Source organism: Vombatus ursinus, unplaced genomic scaffold (genome assembly GCF_900497805.2).
Source record: "Vombatus ursinus unplaced genomic scaffold, bare-nosed wombat genome assembly UNPS02014832.1, whole genome shotgun sequence".
NCBI lineage: Eukaryota > Metazoa > Chordata > Mammalia > Diprotodontia > Vombatidae > Vombatus > Vombatus ursinus.
In genome coordinates this window covers 62,249,435-62,269,567 of record NW_020954610.1, presented here as the reverse complement: position 1 = coordinate 62,269,567, position 20,133 = coordinate 62,249,435, and the positions used below count along the sequence as shown (strand labels likewise).

The 20,133-nt window shown below is 38.4% G+C and overlaps 1 protein-coding gene across 1 annotated transcript in view; it reads left to right on the top strand.

The window, feature by feature from the left end:
• The window catches only part of LOC114025871 (phospholipid-transporting ATPase FetA-like), a 112,642-nt gene that overhangs the window by 31,912 nt on the left and 60,597 nt on the right, over positions 1 to 20,133 (top strand). The window contains exons 6-10 of the mRNA XM_027839390.1: positions 2,109 to 2,181; positions 3,342 to 3,412; positions 4,491 to 4,573; positions 5,206 to 5,364; positions 8,674 to 8,762. Coding sequence (XP_027695191.1) covers positions 2,109 to 2,181; positions 3,342 to 3,412; positions 4,491 to 4,573; positions 5,206 to 5,364; positions 8,674 to 8,762 — 475 coding nt within the window. The remainder of the gene's footprint in view (positions 1 to 2,108; positions 2,182 to 3,341; positions 3,413 to 4,490; positions 4,574 to 5,205; positions 5,365 to 8,673; positions 8,763 to 20,133) is intronic.

The window sequence follows — 20,133 nt, the reverse complement described above, 5'->3', positions numbered from 1 at the left end:
AAATGATGAAGTGGTCTCGGTTATCTTTGCCAATGGGAATCTGTATGGTGATCTGATCAATAACTGCTTCTATTTGCAAAGTGCTTTTTAGACAATGAAGTATATAGAAATCCTCCTTACACACCCCTTGGGAAAGAGGGTTCATTAACCTTGCTTGATAACAGAGAAGTTGAGGCACAAAATGAGGAAGGGATCTCAATGTAAGGCTATTTATTTGGGAAAAGATGAGAGGATGGATATGAAAATGTGAACTAGTTTTTTTATTTTTGTTCAGTATTTTTTTTCCCCAGTTACATGTAAAAACAATTTTTAACATTAGTTTTTAAAACTTTTGAGTTCCAGATTCTCTCCCTTCTTCCCTTCCCACCCTCCCCCATTGAGAAGGCAAGCAGTTCAACATAGGTTTACACATGTGTAGTCATGTAAAACATTTCCATAATAGTCATGTTGTGAAAGAAAACAGATGAAAAGTTCTTCAGAGCTGTCTTAGATCATTATATTGCTGAGAATTGCTAAGTCATTCACAGCTGATCAGCTTACAATACTGCTGTTACTTTGTACACTATACATTTCACTTTGCATAATCTCATGCAAGTCTCTCCACTCTATTCTTAGAGCATCCCACTCATCATTTCCCAATGAACAATAGTATTCCATCAATCACATACCACAACTTGTTCAGCCGTTCCCCAATTGATGAGCAGCCCCTCAATTTCCAATTCCTTGCCACAAGAAAAGAGCTGCTATAAATATTTTTGTACATATAAGTCCTTTTCCTTTTTGCTTTTTTATGTCTTTTAGGATATAGAGCTACTAGTGGTATTGCTAGATCAAAGGGTATGCGTGATTTTATAGCCCTTTGGGCATCGTTCCAAATTGCTCTATAGAATGGTTGAATCATTTCACAACTCCCTCAGCAGTGCATTAATGCCCCATGTTTCCCACATCCCCTTCATCATTTGTCATTTTCCTTTTCTGTCCTATTAGCCAATCTAATGGGTATGAGGTACTGTTTAAGAATTGTTTTAATTTGCATTTCTTCAGTCAGTAGTGAGTTAGAACAGTTTTTCATATGGCTATAGATAGCTTTGGCTACTTCGTCTGAAAACTGTACCTATATTTTGATCATTTATCAATTGGGGAATGTCTTTTTTGTAAATTTGACTCAGTTCTCTATATTTGACTCAGTCTCTCAGTTGGTCCCCATTACAGTAGCATGTAAAGGATGTTGTATGAACATCCACAGTTGTCAAGAGCAATTACTCATCAGAACTGTCAACAATCTCCCCACTCAACACATCAATCACATCTACTATATGCACAGCCTATCTTACATGTGCTATGGGGAAGACAAATGATGAAGTGGTCTCTGCCTTTGAGGAGCTTAGAGTCTAGTTAGGGAGGTACATGAAACAATATATAAGTACTAAATTATGTGGTATATATTGTAAGTGGCATAAGAGTTCAGAAGAGAGGGAGATTAATGATAATTAGAGTAGTTAAAAAAAAAGCTTCACAGAGGAGATAGAAGTCCAAATGGATCTTCAGTTATGGACAGTATTTGAATAGCTACAGCAGAAAGAGGAAGTGTTGTAGGGAACTGAGACAAATTCTTTTCTCTATGGGAACCCCTAGACTATGAAGATAGCAAGATCTTATCTGCAAAGGATTCCAGCTTCACAAGTATTTTCCCAGTCTGGCACAGACTAGCTGGGACCTATCTTGCCTCCCAAGGACACAGAGGGAATCCAGCTTGGGGTGCAAACAACAAATTATGTCAGCTGGGGTGGGGCTTCGTCATTGACCCATTCAGGGCCTCCTGCATACTCCAGATCTAGTGTTTCTGGAAAATGTCGCAACTCAGAAAGGCAAGTGCAGGGGACCCCTTAACAGCCCTTAACATTGTGAGGAAAGTACTGCCTAAACTACAGTATAAATGTGAGTCATTATTCATCAGAACTCCACTAGAGTTTTGAATCCATTCCTGCAGCTGGTACTGTACTCTGGGACAGTCTCAGCCCTACTTCTAGCATTATTAGTTTCTTGGCCTCCAGCTGGCCCAAGAACTGGGCCTCAGAGCAGCCATTTAAAAGGTTATTTTCCTGCAGGGTAAAGGAAGAAAAGTGGATGAACATCAAAGTGGGGGATATAATAAAACTACAAAATAACAGTTCTGTCACAGTGAGTACCTTATTTCCCTGTAACTTAGTATCTTTTGGCTTCAGTGGGCTCTCAGCTGCTTCTATCAACCTTGGTTATAGTAGCCTTGCCTTGTAGCGAACAAGGATTAATGCACGCACCTCTAAGGAAGCTTTGGCTTCTCCCCATTTTGTTCCCAGCTTTAGGCCAAATTTGAGGGTTTTTGTTAATTTATTTTTTAAATTTGTTTTTAGTTTTCAACATTCATTTTTATAAGATTTTGAGTTCTAAATTTTTCCCCCTCCCCAAGATGGCCTGCAGTCTAATATAGGCTATATGTGTACAATCATATTAAACAGATTTCCACATTAGTTGTGTTGTAAAAGAAGAATCAGAACAAAAGGGAAAAACCACGAGAAAGAAAAAAAAAGAGAAAATAGTGTGCTTCGATCAGCATTCAGACTGCATAGTTCTTTCTCTGGATGTGGATAGATCTTTCCATCATGAGTCTTTTGGAATTATCTTAGATCCTTGCATTGCTGAAAAGAGCCAAGTCTGTCAAAGGTGGTCATCACACAATGTTGCTGTTACTGTGTACAATGTATGACCATTTCTTGCTGAAGCCATTCTAGGTCTGTGTGATTATTGCTTCCTCTTCTATATGTTCCCTAGCCATAACTTTAATAATACATTCAAGAATTCTGTCAGCAATCCAAATCAAGATCACTGGTCTACAGTGTGCGAACTATTTTCTTCCCATTTCCATCTCTGTCCATTTGGGACATTTGCCCTTTCCCACAGTCTTTCAAATATCAGTGACCAAGTTTGAGGTTTTTATAGGGGAAGGGGAGGCAAGGAGGTGACTTTATAGAGAATTTGAGTTGAATCCCAGTCTAAGGAAGCTAGTAATATATATCAAGTCCTTGAGTTGCAGTCACCATCTCTGTCAAGTCCTTGAGTTGCAGTCACCATCTCTGTCATGGCATCCTTCTGAAAATCTCGCTGTCAGCTTTTCTCCCATGGACGCTATTAGCTATATGATGTTGGTAAATTGCTTAACTTCATAAAGGGTTGTTGTGAGAATCAAATAAAAACCAAGTATATATGGGTATTACTTTGTAAAACTGTGAAGATCTATACATATGTGAAGGATTATTCTTGTTAGCATCATTCTTCATCTTCTTTAACTTCTTTAACTTAAGGCAGATGTGCTGTTACTCTCCAGTAGTGAACCCAGTAGTCTGACCTACATAGAAACTGCAGAACTAGATGGGTGAGTATTCCAGCCTGTGGTTAGGTTAGGTTAACAAAGCCAACAATGTCAGGTATCAGTAACTCCAACAGGTGTTTGCTTGATATGTGACAAGAAAAAGTTGCTCTTCATTAGGAAAAAATATTGCAACGTTTAAGAATAAACAGGTTGTATTTCCAGGTGCCCTGGCCAAGAGAACTGTACAGAATATTCATGCTTCAGGTAGGGATTGGACTGAATGGCCTCTACGGCCTCTTCCTCCTTAGGTAGAATCTTGTGCTCTCCTAACGTGGTCTTGAAATATAGTCACCTCCGCACCAAGAGGTAGCATCACAGCAGGACTTCTATTCTGAAGGGTGTGCAAAATATTTTGGAAAGTTTGGAATTGTTTTCATAGAGCTTAGATGTTAAAGTTTTGAGATCATTTAGAGAGTCTACATTTACATTCCTTTAACATTTAAAATTCTGTCCAAACTATTTCCCCAGTCCTCTCTGTGCCCATTTGTTGTTATAAAGCATCTGTAGTTTTTACTTCTATTACCATTTCTTTATTCAGATGCCTGTTAATCACTGAGCAAGGTTACCTTTGGGTTTGTGTGAAGTCACAGATATGCAGGAGTTTCAGCCCTTGCATTTGCTGAGCTTAGGAACCCTGCCATCTTTTTCTAAGCCTCATCTCCAAGGCTCTCTTTGCTATTTCTTTAGGATCTCTAGTCATCTACCTCAGTTTGAATCTAGGAACATATAGAGAGAAGCTTACTAGTGGAGTTACAACTTCAGGATCAATGCTTAGCTCTTCAGAACCATCTAAGTATATTTACTCTCAGGAAAGAGCCGAGATTGTGGTCTTCTTAGGGCAGAGGAGCATGACCCAATTCCATTTTAAATATAGCATATTTTGTGAAACCCCTGTAGGTGAGTGTGAGTGCATCGGGGTGTGTGTGTGTGTGTGTGTATGTATATATATTTATGTATATATACATATATAGACACACAGATGGATAATAGCTTGTATACATAATTTTATTTATATGTCATAGGTTAATTATAAATATAATTATATGCATTAATATATATGTATGTATAATTTTGACTCCAGGGAGACCAACTTGAAAGTGAAGCAAGCCTTGACTGTCACCAGTAACCTGGGAGATAACCTGGAGAAACTGACCACCTTTAAAGGTCCGTTAAGAATTAGATTGCTTTTGGAAATTGTCAGGCTACATTATCATTTCAAATTTAGATCTTTTATAAATTGGTAAAATTGTGTTTCGTGAACTGTTTGTTATTCAGTTCTTTCTCTGTGTATGTGATCAATGCCACATGCAAAATTCATTCCTTCCAATATCCAGAAAGCATTGTCTTTCTGTAATGGGATAAGGAATTGTAAATACCCAGAAATGTGATGAGGAGAAAAGCTGGGAAAAGGGGTGGGAAATGTTTACTTTTTGTTGTTTAATCATTTTTAGTAGCATCTGACTCTTTGTCACCCCTTTTGGAGTTTTCTTGGCAAATGTCTTGGAGTGGTTTGCCATTTCCTTTTACAGATGAGGAAACTAAGGCAAACAGGGTTAAGTGACTTGCCCAGGGTCACACAGCTAGTCACACAGTGTCGGAGGTTGAATTTGAACTCAGGTCTTCCTAACTCCAGGTCTAGCACTCTATCCACCATGTCACATAGCTACCCCAGTACATACTTAGGAAAGGAAATATTTATTTCTCTACTGCCTATGGGCTTCGTCTCCACATCCCAGGACGTGCATGTGATTTCCTCCATGAGTTTTATCTTTCTTTTATCTTTTATCTTTCTTCAGGTGAAGTCAGGTGTGAGCCTCCTAATAACAGATTGGACGAATTCACAGGGATATTGATCTATGAGGGTGAAAAGCATGCTTTGAACAATGAGAACATATTGCTGAGAGGCTGCACCATCCGGAACACAGACTGGTGTTATGGCCTTGTGATTTATGCTGGTAAGTTTCACTAAACGTCTTTGCCGAAGCTGTAACCCACAGGATACCATTAAAATGTGGCCAACTTTGTCAGTACTGTTTTCTTCAAATGGCAAAAACAGAGTACTTTGGCTATGCCATTCATGTGTGTCTGTGTGAGAGGTCTGAAATTTCAAGTGTCTTAAAAAAAATTCCCCAGCATTCTCGCTATCTACATTAGAGTCATTCTGTGTTGAGCCTACAGCCCACACATTAATCTTTTCAACTATTCCTAGGTATGTGAGGAAAAGTAAACATGTTGAAGAGGCATATACATAGAGGGGATATACAGTGTCATAAGGTGGGGGCAAGAACACATCTCTGTGGCACATTCATGTGGAGTGTACGTACACAGAATATTCCCATGAAGAGTACCTGACTGGGGATAACACCTACATCACCAGTATTCACAAGGAGTGAGAAAGAAAGAAAGAAAATAAAGAATATCAAGAGGGGACATGATACTGACCTCAGTTCTTTGATAGATTTGTGATCTCATTGATTTGGATAATCCAAATCATGCAAATCATAGTACATCTATGCCTGCCCATCCTGTTCATGTATTGTCCGTGTCTCCCCTTAAATCTGCTGTAGGGGTCCACTCAACATGCTAAAGGTTTATCTCTAGAAATCTTGATATTTCTTGGATACCAGTAGAATATGTGAGTTCTCTATTAGTTATCCCTTGAGGTTGCTTATCTTTTTTTTTTCTAGTTATACAGCTCTCTGATAATATACCTTTATGTTACTTCTGTGAAATTTTTTTTATTTTTATTATGTTTCAGCCTTCCTAAGCTCCGTGTGTTTTTCTGTTGCCCATTGAGTGATCTTTAACTTCACTTCTTTGGAAATTATCATATTTCTTGACTTTCAGCTATATATCACTGGAAGACTGGTTTAAAAAAAAAGTGGGCATTTGTTTCCTAAGAGAAACTTGAGGTCATTTAAAGAACTTCAGTTTCTCAAAGGCAATTCAGCCCACTTTCCTTTTCAATTTTGGGCCCAGTTAATTATTGTCCATTTGCAGTGTTATTCATCCAACTGTCTGTCACATGGGGAGAGAATACATCTGATATATGATACTATCAGTAGCATCCTCTTCCAAGCAGAGGCCGGGATTTTCCCAGGCCATGAAGTAGTGGTAGAGAAAGGTAAGAGGTCCCTTTCTTCCCCTCAGTGCTTCATGTCAGTGGGCTGACCATTGACTTCAGCTGGATAATGGGACAACTTGGACTTGTCACTTCTTTCACACAGTGGGAGCAGGAGTTAAAGTTCCATGAGATAAAAAAGAGAATTTATTAAAAGGAAGAGTCTTCATGCTCTTCGGAGTAACATAGCTTTAGAGACCCATGTGGTCCTATACTCTTGTTTCCTTTTCTCATAGGACCCCACCAGCTGAAAAGGAAGGTAAAGAGGCTCAGTAAGACAGTCACAACCTAGGTCAAACAGTTGGGACCACTCTCCTAGTTGAATCTTAGTCTGCAGGGCCTTCTCCAAGGTCCCTATCTGAGAGCCAAAAAGATGTGAAATAAACATATTCTCTACCCCCAATATCCTCATTAACCAAGTAGTAATAATTTGGAAGAAGACAGAAGCAGCCTTACTGGTGTTACTGAGTCACAGTTTCTGCATCGCTCTCTCATTTGGCTCTGGTTTCTGGGATGTGAGAAGCTCTATGGAGCTTAGGAGCCTCAAATGTCAAGAAAGGAAAATGTACTTTTAATGAAGCTTTGGAAAAAGAATAATATCCTTTGTCAGACCATATGTTCTGATTTTTGACTGAAAAGATATTACTACCATATTAATATAATAGAGTTCCTGTCTCTTGTTGTCTGGCATGATATTTAAATTATATCTGTCCTCCAAGGCAGGTGGGGGGAGGCATACATCTCTAAAGATCTTTTTGGGAAATTGCCTCCTACAGACTTAGCCACATTTCTATTGCAGTGCTATGTCTTCAGGCTAACACCTGAATGAAAAGAACAGTACTGCATGGTGGAAGTTTTGTATTTTTGGTGTTCAACCCATAGATGTGAGGGCTTGCCAAGCTCTTTTCAGGGCTGGTTATTCACCTTTGGTGTCTACCTGATTCACCCAACTCTCCTGTGACTCCGAGAAGCTGTAGCATGCACAGTGACCACATCCCAGTAAACCATCTGGGCAGATGGGCCAAACCCAATTGAGTGTAACCAACAGGCTCAAATTTGTTGGTGAGTTAGAGGGATGTCTACCCTAAACACATGAAGACTTTCCCCAATGGAATAGGCAGATGAGAACAGTGTGTTCCAGCAGCCATAAAAGTGCCTGAAGCAGGCATTATGGAGCTCTTAGAGCTTGGTCAAGCATTAAAGACTCCAAGGTCATGCACTGCATCCTGGGCCATCACCAGTCATCTTGACTTTTGTCCTGCCACTGGATTTCAGTGACTCAGGAAGAAGGAGTGAGGCTGAAGACTTTATTGGCTCACAAATCCAATTCATGCAAAAGTCAAGACATCACCCATGATGTTGCTGGCCCACTTTGAAAATGAAAGACAAACAACAATTCACATAATTGATGACCAGGAAGAATAACAGTTAGATAGTGAAAGGACAAATAAATTGCCTTCTTTTTAGCTTTTTACTCTGAGTTTCCCATGTTGGTTCTTCCAGCTAAAATCTCTGGTGGATGGTTTTCAGAGTTATTTCTGTTAACCATGGAGAGTTTGCTACCATGTTGTTCCTCACCAGAGCGGTCTCAACTCTATCACCTCTATGCTCAACAAGCTTTTCCTCACTACTCTCAGTTCCCCCATTCTCCCCCTCCCAACAACTTTGCTCTTATACTCCCACCCTATTTCTTCATTTATTGCGGGAAAGCTATCTCCCTGGTTTAGAACTTATGGACTGAACTGCCCTTGTAGCGGAGGATACTTCCCAAAAGTCTGTGGTTCCCATTGTCAGGAAATTTTCTTACAAAAAAATGTCCAGCTGTTCTAGAAGTGCCTGTCTGTGGAAAACACCGGGCCCTGAGAGCTCAAGAAAGGAAGTGGTGTGAAGTTTCTATAGACATTTGTTGTTGTTCAGTCATTCAGTCATGTCCAGCTCTTCAGACCCCAGGAATCCTAGCACACCAAGTGCTTCTACCTTCCACTATCTAAAGACATAGCAGGTACTCAACTTACAAATACGACTTCTATAGTGTGTGTTGGGGGACAAGGACCTTTCTCCAAGGCCTTGTCCTCTTACGCTGCTTTTGCTTGATTCTGAATAAAACTGGTTATCCCCCAAAATACGCCTGTGTTTGACCTAGGTCATGACACCAAATTAATGCAGAACAGTGGAAAGAACATCTTTAAACGGACAAGCATAGATCATCTCATGAATATCCTTGTGTTCTGGGTAAGTCAAAGAATTTTCTCTTCCCTCCTTTACAAGTAGGCAGACTTTGTGTAAGAGTAACTAATGTTTCTAGTGTACATATATGTCAAAAATGAAGGAAGGAGCACATTATAAACCTTACAGTGCTATGTAAATGTGTTAACATTAAGGTCTTCTTAAACTTACCTCTCAGAGTTGCTGTGAAGATCAAACGAGATAATCTTTGTAAAGTGCTTCTTAGCACAATGCCTGGCACGTAGTAAGGGAGTGGAGGATGGGAAGGCAGTAAGTATTTATATAGCACCTATTATGTACCAGGCACTATGCCAAGTACTTTATAAATATTATCTCATTTGATCCTCATAGCAACTATGAGAGGTAAATTTAAGAAAAAGTTAACAGATTTTTATGCTACTTTAAAGTTTATAACGTGATATCTTCAGAAAACCCCTTTGAAGTAAGTAGTACAAGTATTATTGTCCTCATTTTACAGCTAGGTCCCAATTAATGTGAATAATGAATCCTATGAAGGGTCACGTTGTTTGAATTTGCACTAATTGAAGTTATATGTACATGTAAAATATGGTCATTTATTCCAGCCCATTGGAAATATGCAATGGAAATTGTTTTAATTAGTTTTTAATTTATCAGTATAAGAGGAAAGGATAAGAAAAATGTATTTCTGATTCAAGTTTATCACAAAACAATAAAGTAGTTATAGAAAGCAAAGTTTAAAAACTTAAAAAATTACTATGTAATCTAAAGATAAAACCTACATTGACAATATGATGACAGTGTCATTATTGTGATTTATATTATGTTAGCAGCAAACTGTCTTCTTTTCCTAAATCTTTTTTTTTGGGGGGGGGGGCTAGGCAGTGGGGTTAAGTGACTTGCCCAGGGTCACACAGCTAGTAAGTATTATGTATCTGAGGCCAGATTTGAACAGCTAGTAAGTGTTATGTGTCTGAGGCCGGATTTGAACTAAGGTCCTTCTGAATCCAGGGCCAGTGCTCTGTTCACTGCACCACCTAGCTGCCCCCTTTTGCTAAATCTTAATACATAGTGGTAGTTGCCGAGAGCTTTAGTCACATTTTCATTAATTTGCATGTTTGCATTTTGATACTTGAACCAATTGTAGTTGGATGACCTCGGACATTATCTAAAATTATAATGCAATAAATGCAACATTGTTGTCCTTGCAATATATTTCAGACTAAAATGTCTTGAAGACCCATCTTCAAAAACTGCTTTAGTAACCTATGATTTCTTATTTTACTGCTAAAGAACTGGAAGTGTTTGATGGTTGTAGTCTCTCAGAACCCAAAGATTTCAAGACCAATAAAAAGTATGGATTTTAATTTAAAATCCTCTTCTGCATTACATTCCAATAAAAGTGTTAGACAGTCCTTAGACACTGAAAATCTAGGTTCAGTTTTTTTTCCTTCTTAGAAATGTAAGTTATAAAAAGAATCCTTTTCCAGAATGAGACTGTTTCTTGTACATTAAAAATTTGTTGATCAATGTATCTGTCTTCAGTTATTTTCTTCAAAATATCAGGATGCTATCCATCTTCAGCTTCACTGGCCATTTTTCTGGTGATTTTGGCATTATACAATTGAACTAGATTTTTAAAAATTTATTTTTTTTGTTACATTTTTAGTTCCAAACTGTCTCCCTCCCTCCCCACCTCACACTAGAGGTCACCATTTGACGTGTATGTATGTATATATGTATGTATGTATGTATGTGTGTGTGTGTATAATAGTATGTGTGTGTATGTAAATAAAACCATACTATGCATACTTCTATTTATCAGTTCTTTCTCTGATGAAGATAAGCAATTTAATAATATAAAAAAGATAGCATCTTCCTTCATAGGTCTTTTGTAGTTGATAAAAATATATATAATAATAAGAATAACTTAGTTGTTCACAGTTATTCTCTGAGCAATATTGCTGTTATTGTATACAACATTCTTTTGTTCTGATCATTTTAGCCAATCTGATAGGTATGAGATGATATCTCAAAATTATTTTAATTTGCATTTCTCTAATCAATAATGATTTAGAGCATTTTTTCATATAATATAGATAGCTTTGATTTCTTCATCCAAATACTGCCTGTTCATATCCTTTGACCATTTATCAATTGGGGGCTGATTCATAGTCTTAGAAATTCGACAAAGTTCTCTAGATGTTTGAGACATAAGACCCTTATCCAAGAAACTGTCTATAAAATTTTTTCCCCAATTTTCTGCTTTCCTTCTAATTCTGGCTACATTGGTTTTGTTTGTACAGAAGCTTTTTAAGCTATTGTAATCAAAATCATCCATTTAACATCTCACAAAGCTCTCTCTCTTGTTAATTCATAAATTCTTCTCCTATCTATAAGTCTGATAGATAATATGTTCTGGGTTCTTCTAATTTACTTATGATATCTCCCTTTATATCTAGGTCATGTATCCATTCTGACCTTATCTTGGTAAATGGTGTAAGATATTGGTCTATATCTATTTTTTTATATTTATATTTTTTAATTTTTTAAAAAAAAATTTTATTTATTTTGATTTATCAACAATCACTTCCATATGCTTTTGAGTTTAAAATTTTTCTCCCTCTTCCTCCCCACCACGCTCCCCAAGATGGTACACAATCTGATATAGGCTATACATGTACATTCGTATTAAATATATTTTCACATTAGTGATGTTATAAATAAAAATTAGAACCAATAGGAGGAACCACCAGAAAGAGGAAACAAAACTCAACAGAAGAGAAAAAAAGTAGCAATTCAATTTCCATAGTTCTTTCTTTGGATATAGATAGCATTTTCTATCACGAGGCCTTTGGAGATGTTTTAGATCCTTGTATTGCTGGGAAGGGTTAAGTTTATCAATATTAGTCATCGTATAATGTGGCTGTTATTGTGTACAACGTTCTCCTGGTTCTGCTTACTTCACTCAGCATCAGACCATACAAATCTTTCCAGGTCTTTCTGAAGTCAGCCTGTTCATCATTTCTTATATAGCACAATAGTATTCCATTACATTCATATACCACAACTTGCTCAGCCATTCCCCAACTGATGGGCATCCTCTCAATTTCCAATTCTTTGCCACCACAAAAAGAGCTGCTATGAATATTTTTGTACATGTGGGTCCTTTTCCCATTTGCATGATCTCCTTGGGATATAGCCCTAGAAGTGCTATTGCTGGGTCAAAGAGTAATGCACATTTTTATAGCCCTTTGGGCATAGTTCCAAATTGTTCTCCAGAATGGTTGGATCAGTTCACAACCCCACCAACAATGCATTAGTGTTCCAATTTTCCCACATCTTCTCCAACATTTATCATTTTCCTGTTTTGTCATGTTGGCCAATCTGATAGGTGTGATGTGGTACCTCAGAGTTGTTTTGATTTGCATTTCTCTAATCAATAGTGATTTAGAGTATTTTTTCATGTGACTATAGATGGCTTTAATTTCTTCATCTGAGAACTGCCTGTTCATATCCTTTGACCATTTATCAATTGGGGATATACCTATTTTTTACCAGACTGCTTTCTAGGGTTATTTCAAAGTTGTCACCACTACAACATAACCAGCAAGTGATCATCTAGGCTTTGATTGAGGACCTACAGTGAGGAAGAATTTACTTCTTCATAACGCAGCCTATGCTACTTTTGGATAGCTCTGTTAGGCAGTTTTTCTTGCCATAGAGCCTAAATTTCCCTCTTTTCACCTTCCACCTGTTATTCCAAGTTTTGCCTGCTGGGGCTAAAAAGAACAAGTCTAATCTCTATGCTGGAGGACAGTACTTGAAATAGATGAAGTCAAGCCACCCCTAAGACTTCTCTCCTTCAGGCTTAACATCCCCAGTTCCTTCAGCTAGTCTTCATTTGGCCTGCACTCAAGACCCATCTCCATATTGGTTGCCTTCTTTTTACTAATGCTGCTCCTCCAAAGTCATTCATGACCTTTTTGTTTTTAAATTCAGTGACATCTGTTTCAGTATACATTGCCTTTGATCTCTATGCAACATTTAGTATTGCTGACCACTCTCTTTCTTTGGACACCATGACACAGACTAGTACTTCTATTTCTCTGATTTCCCTTTTCTCCATCATTACTCCTGGCTCTTCTACCTCTTCCTGTTCCTTAAATGTCAATCCAGTGGGCGGAGCCAAGATGCAGAGAAGAGTCAGGGACTCACCAGAGCTCTCCCGAAAAACCCTCTGAACAATTTTAAGTAATGCCTTAAAACAAATTCTGGAGCAGTATAATCCACAAAAGGACAGGCTAAAACAATTCTCCAGCCAAAGACAACTTTGAAGGTTGGCAGGAAAGGTCTGTCACGCTGGGGTCAGAGTGGAGTGCAGTTCAATTCAGGCTACACAGTACAGACCAGGCCTCAGCAAACCAAGAGCAGGCCTTGGGAGTGACTGAATCAGCAGCAGCATCCACCCTGCTCCAGAGCTGTCAGCCCACATGCAGTAAGGGAGTCAAACAACTGGTTAGAAGGAGATTACAAGGATCTCTTTGCTAGCAATGAAGGGGGACTCTGTTGCTTTGCCCATATTAGATTCAGGTCCCAGTCCTGGGTGGCAGTCCTAGGGCAAGAAGGAGCAGTAGCACACCAGAGCTTGGGGCCACAATGGAGTAAGGAGAAAAGAGCGCTTGAGGTCACTCACAGACCAAAGGACAGGCCAGGAGAGGAGCAAACACACCTCTCCTTAGATCATATCATTTTGGAAAAACCGAAATCTTACAGGTCCCTAGAAGTATCTCTGAAGGTTGGGACAGTGCACCCTCCACCCTGGAAGCAGAGTCCTACTTTAGCAAAGCATTAAAAGTCAAGAAATAGTCTGGGAAAATGAGCAACAACAGAAAAAAAAAATTCTGACTATACATAGTTACTATAGTGACAAGGAAGACCAAAACCTACACTCAGAAGAAGAAAACAAAATCAAAACTCCTACATCCAAAACCTCAAAGAAAAATATGAACTGATCTCAGGCCATGGAAGAACTCAAAAAGGATTTAAATAATCAAGTAAGAGACGTAAAGGAAAAATTGGGAAGAGAAATGAGAATGATGCAGGAAAAATCATGAAAAACAAGTCAATAACTTGATAAAGGAGGCACAAAAAATACTGAAGAAAATAACACCTTAAAAACAGAATAGACTGGGGGGCAGTGAATAGAGCACCGGCCTTGAAGTCAGGAGGAACTGAGTTCAAATCTGGCCTCAAACCAAACACTTGACACTTACAAGCTGTGTGACCCTGGGCAAGTCACTTAAACTCAATTGCCTTAAAAAAAAAAGTTCAAATCCAGCCTCAGACTAAACACTTAACACTTACTAGCTGTGTGACCCTGGGCAAATCACTTAACCAAAACTGCCTTAAAAAAAAACAAAACACCCACATACAGAATAGGTCAAATGGTAAGAGAAGTACAAAAATCCAATGAGGAGAAGAATGCTTTGAAAAGCAGAATTGACTGAATGGAAAAAGAAGCACAAAAATTCATTGAAGAGAAGAACACCTTAAAAAGCAGAATTGGCCAAATGGAAAAGAAGGTACAAAAGCTCACTGAAGAAAACAATTCCTTAAAAATTAGAGTTGAACAAGTGGAAGCTAATGACTCCATGAGACATTAAGAAACAAAACAAAGTCCAAAGAATGAAAAAAAAAAAAAGACAATATGAAATATCCCACTGGGAAAACAACTGACCCAGAGAATAGATCCAGGAGAGATTGTTTAAGAATTATTGGACTACCTGGAAGCCATGATTAAAAAAAAAAAAAAGAGCATAGACATCTTTCAAGAAATTATCAGCGCAGCTAGGTAGCGCAGTGAATAGAGCACCAGCCCTGGATTCAGGAGGACCTGAGTTCAAATCCGGCCTCGGACACATAATACTTCTTAGCTGTGTGACCCTGGGCAAGTCACTTAACCCCACTGCCTAGACAAAAAGAAAAGAAAAAGAAGGAAAAGAAATTATCAAGGAAAATTGCCCTGATGTTCTGGAACCAGAGGGTAACATAGGAATTGAAAGAATCTACTGATCACCTCCTGAAAGAGATCCCAAAATGAAACCTCCCAGGAATATTCTAGCCAAATTCCAGAGCTCCCAGGTCAAGGAAAAAATATTGCAAGCAGACAGAAAGAAATGATTCAGGTGTCATGGAACCACAGTCAGGATAACACAAGATTTGGCAGCTTCTACACTGAAGGATTGGAGGACTTGGAATATGATATCCTGGAAGGCAAAGGAGGTAGGATTTACAACCAAGAATCACCTATCCAGTAAAACCGAGTATCATAATCCTTCAGGGGAATAAAATGGATATTCAATGAAATAGAGAACTTTCAAATATTACTGATGAAAAGACTAGGTGAAAAGAGCTAAATAGAAAATTTTACTTTCAAATACAAGACTCAAGAGAAGCATAAAAAGGAAAGCAGGAAAAGGAAATCATAAGAGACTTAATAAGGTTAAACTGTTTACATTCCTACATGGGAAGATGATACTTATAACTTATAAGAACTCTCTCATTATTAGGGCAGATAAAGTGAATATATATAAACAGAGGGCACAGGAATGAATTGAATATGATGAGATGATAGTTTAAAAAATAAAATTAAGAGGTGAGAAAGAGGAATGCACTGGGAGAAAGGGAAAGGAAGAATTAGAATAGGGTAAATTATCTCATAAAAGAAGCATAAAAGAGCTTTAACAGATGGGGGAGGTGATGGAATACTTAAACCTTACTCTCATCAGAAGTAGCTTGAAGAGGCAATAACACACACACTCAATGGGGTACAGAAGTCTATCTTACCCTATAGGAAAATAGGAGGAGAAGGAAATAAGAGGAAAAGGGGGTGCTTAATAGAAGGGAAGGGAGATTGAGGAGTCAGTAGTCAGAAGCAAAACACTTCTGAGGAGGGACAGGGTAAAAGAAGAGAGAGAGAATAGAATAAGTGAGGAGAATAGGATGGATGGCAGAAATTTTTGAAGCAAGTTTCTCTGATAAAGGTTTTATTTCTTAAATATATAGAGCAGGCCTGCACAACATATGACCCACAGGCCACTTGCAGCCTGCCAAAGGATTTCAGGCAACCCACAAAAAGTGTCGGGCTGCCACTGTGCTCTCTCCTGTTTGTCACATGACCCTCAACAACCAACCATCATCAGTCTGTCTCTAGTCTAACCTATCTGTGGCCTGAAGAAGTTTACAAGTTGTGCAGGTCTGATACAGAGAATTGGGTCAAACTTATCGAAATAAGAGCCATTCCCTGATTGATAAATAATCAAAAGATATGAACAGTCAGTTTTCAGATGAAGTCATCAAGGCTATTTATAGTCATATGAAAAAAATGCTCTAAATCACTGCTGATTAGAGAAATGCAAATTAAAACAATTCTGAGGTACTACCTCACACCTATTAGATTGTCTAATAGGACAGAAAAGGAAAATGACAAATGTTGGAGGTGATGTGGGAAAATTGAGAAACTAATGCACTGTTAGTGGAGTTGTGAACTGATTCAGCCATTATGTAGAGCAAATTGGAACTATGCTCAAAGGTCTATAAAATCATGCATACCCTTTGACCCAGCAATACCACTACTAGGTCTTTATCCCAAAAGAGATAAAAAACAAAAAAGGAAAAAGACCTATATGTACAAAACTATTTATAGCAATTTTTTTTGTGGTAGCAAAGAATTGGAAATTGAGGGGATGCTCATCAGTTGGGGAATGGCTGAACAAGATGTTATATATGATTGTGATGGAATACATTGTGCTAAAAGAAATGATGAACAGGATGCTCCCAGAAAAACCTGAAAAGATTTACATGAATTGATGCAAAGTGAAATGAGTAGAACCAGAAACACATTGTACACAGCAATAGCAATATTGTAAGATTTTCAACTATGAATGACTTAGCATTCTCAGCAATGCAATGATCCAAGACAACTCTGAAGGACTTATGATGAAAAATGCTATCCATCCCCAGAGAAAGAACTGATGGAGTCTGAATACAGATCAAAGCATCCTTTTTTTTAACATTCTTTCTTTTTCTTGGTTTTTTTTTGGGGGGGGGGGTCTGTTTTCCTTTATAGCATGACTAATAGGAAAATATGCTTTGCATGACTATGCATGTATAACCTATATCAAATTGCTTGCCTTCTCAATGAGTGTGGTAAGGAGGAGGGACAGAATTTGGAACTCAAAATTTTTAAAACAAATGTTTGAAAATGTTTTTGCATGTAATTGGGGAAAATAAATTTAAATTTAAAAAAATATCAATCCATAGAGTTCTGAAATTCCTGGTCACACCAGAAACAATAGAATGTGATGATAAGATTGGATATAAAGGATATAAAAAGGAATGTAATTCTGGGAAAAGAACAAGTCAGAAGTAAGTCTAAGGAGGATGGCCAAAAAGTTCTGCCATAAAAAGAACCTGACTGGGTGGCATAGTGGATAGAGCAGCTAGCCCTGGAGTCAGGAATACCCAAGTTCAAATCCAGCCTCAGACACTAGCAGTGGGACGCTGAAGGTAGTCATTTAACCCTGTGTGCCTCATTTTCCTCATATGTAAAATGACCTGGAGAAGGAAATGGCAAGCCACTTCAGTATCTTTGCCAAAACAAACAAATGACGTCACAAAAAAGGGAAAAGATAAGACTGACTAAGTAGGTGTTATATTACTCTTGTAGATTTCTGACTTTTGACTTTGAGATTGCTTGCCAGTTGTTTTCTTGGATCTCTGGAATCATACATTGGACTACACGTGTTCTTACTTATACTACCAGCACCCTACCCTTCACCCTCTTCCCTGGATATTTTATTAGATCCCCTCATCTGGAGGCTAAGGAACTATAGGCCCAGAATCCATCAATTAATAAGCATTTATTAAGCACATACTATGTGACAAGGGAGGCCACTAGCAATTGGAGTGATCAGGAAAAGCATCATGTAGAAGTTGAGGAAGGAGTGCATTCCAGCAGGCGCAAAGGCGCAAAGAGAGGAAATGGAGTGGTGTGTCTGAGAAACAGTAAGAAGTTCATTTTGACTGGACTGTAGAGTTCATGAAGGGGAGTAATGTAAAATAAATCTAGAAAGGTAGGTTAGAACTAGGTTGTGAAAGGCTCTAAATGCCAAACAAAACACTTTCTTTGATTCTAGAGGTAATAGGGCGCCACTGGAGTTTATAATCACGTTAGCAGCTATGTAGAAGGAAATTAGAGAAGATTTGGGAGAGACCAAGTGGGATGTTACTAAATAGTCTGCAGGAATAGAATGGAACAATAGAATGCTCCTTGAAAACAAGGACTGTTAGATTTTCTTTTTGTATTACTATCCCCTGACACAGTGGCTGCAATATAGTAAGTGATTAATAAATGCTTGTTGAATAATTCTACAGAGAAGAGATGGGTGATAAGGGCCTGAACTAGGGTAATAACCATGTGGGAGGAAAGAAGACATATGAGAAACAAGATTTGGTAATTTATTAGACATATTGGGTGAGAGAATGAGGAGCCATGATGACCCCTTGGTTGTGAAACAGGGTGATTGGAAGAATGGTGGCATCCTTCACAAATTTGGGATACACACAGCTGAAATAGTCCTTGCTCTTAAGGAGCTTACAGTCTATCAGGAAAGACAACACATACATATGTAACATAAATATAAAACAAATATGAAGTAGTTTAGTGAGGGAGGGCACTAGCATTCAGAGTAATGAGCAAAGGTTTCACGTGGAAAGTAGTGCTTGAAGTGAGTCTGAAGGAAGTAAGGAAAGCATCCCAGCCATGGGGGACATCCAGTGCAGACACAGGACAGTTTAGCTGCACCATGGAGTGTGGAAAGGTGAGTGATGCATAATGAGCCAGATTGTGAAGGGTGGTAAAAACCAAATGTTTATGTTTTGTCCAAGAGGCAAGAGGGAACCACTGGAGTTTATTGAGGGAATAAGATGGTCAGATCTGAGCTTAAGGATTAGATGATGAGTTCTGTTTTTGGACATGTTGAATTTGAGATTCCTACAGGACATACAATTTTAAAAGTCCAGTAAGAAGTTGGTGATGTGGAACTAAATCACTTTGGAGACTGGGACTAAATATATAGATATGTGAATCATCTGCATAGAAATGATAATTAAGTCCATGGAAGCTGATGAGGTGATCAAGAAAGAGAAGAGGCCCCAGGACAGAGGGTTAGGAAATAGCCAAAGTTAAGATGCAAGATATGTGTTACAATCAAACAAAAGATTCTGGAAAGACAGGTAGGAAGGGAACCAGGAAGAAGTGGTGTCACAAAAACCCAAAGGAGAGTATCCTGAAGAAAAAGGTGGTCAACAGCATCAAATGCTGCAGAGAAGTTAAGAAGGATGAAGGATGAGAAAAAGTCATTAGATACAAAATTTCTAGCATTTATTTTTGTTTGTTGTTGTTCAGTCATGTCTGACACTTCATGAACCTATGAACTGTAGCACTTCAGGCCCTTCTATTTTTTACTGTCTTTAGAAGTCTGTCCAAGTTCATGTTTATTATTTCATGCTACTGTCTGTCTCATCCTCTGCTGTCCACTTTTCCTTTTGCCTTTAATCTTTCCCAACATCAGGGTCTTTTCCAGTGAGTTCCATCTTCTCATCATGTGGCCAAAGTATTTAAGCTTCAACTTCAGTATTTGACCTTCCAATGAACAGCCTGAATTAATTTTTTATAAGTATTCACTGATTTGATATTCTTACTGTCCAAGGGACTCTCAAAATTCTTCTCGTACCACAGTTAAAGCATTTATAGCGAATGCTTTAAGGTTTGCAAAACACTTTACATAAATTATCTCATTTGATCTTCACAACAACCCTGTGAGGGGTTCTTCTGTTATGCTTCTTTATAAAACTTTAATTTGTTTCAGTAGAATTGATGTATTAGGGAACAATTTAAGCATAACACAGATTTTGAGTTTGCTTATTTTCAATTGCATCCTTAAGAAACAACAAGAACACAACAGAAAACTGCACCACTTCACAGTAATTTCCAAGCTATAGCCCTTGTGATGCCTACTTCCACAAGCAAACTTCAGGCATTTTTCAAAGTGATATGATATGCTTATTATCTATCTTAAGGCACAGGAGGGAATGTAGGCAGAGGAGGGCTGACCTGAACTCCCTCCACCACGACCCAATCCCCACCTTCTGCCATCACCACAGCCCAGCCCCCTGATCCTGGAGTTGTGGTCAGAAAAGGTTCCCCTCTCTCTTGCAGCTGTCAACTTTGCCAGCCTGTATTTGGGGCAGATCAAGCTCCCCTAGGTAGCAGAGAGTGCCACTATTTATTGTTAATATTTGTGTATTTCGTAACCATTTAATGTGTAAAAAT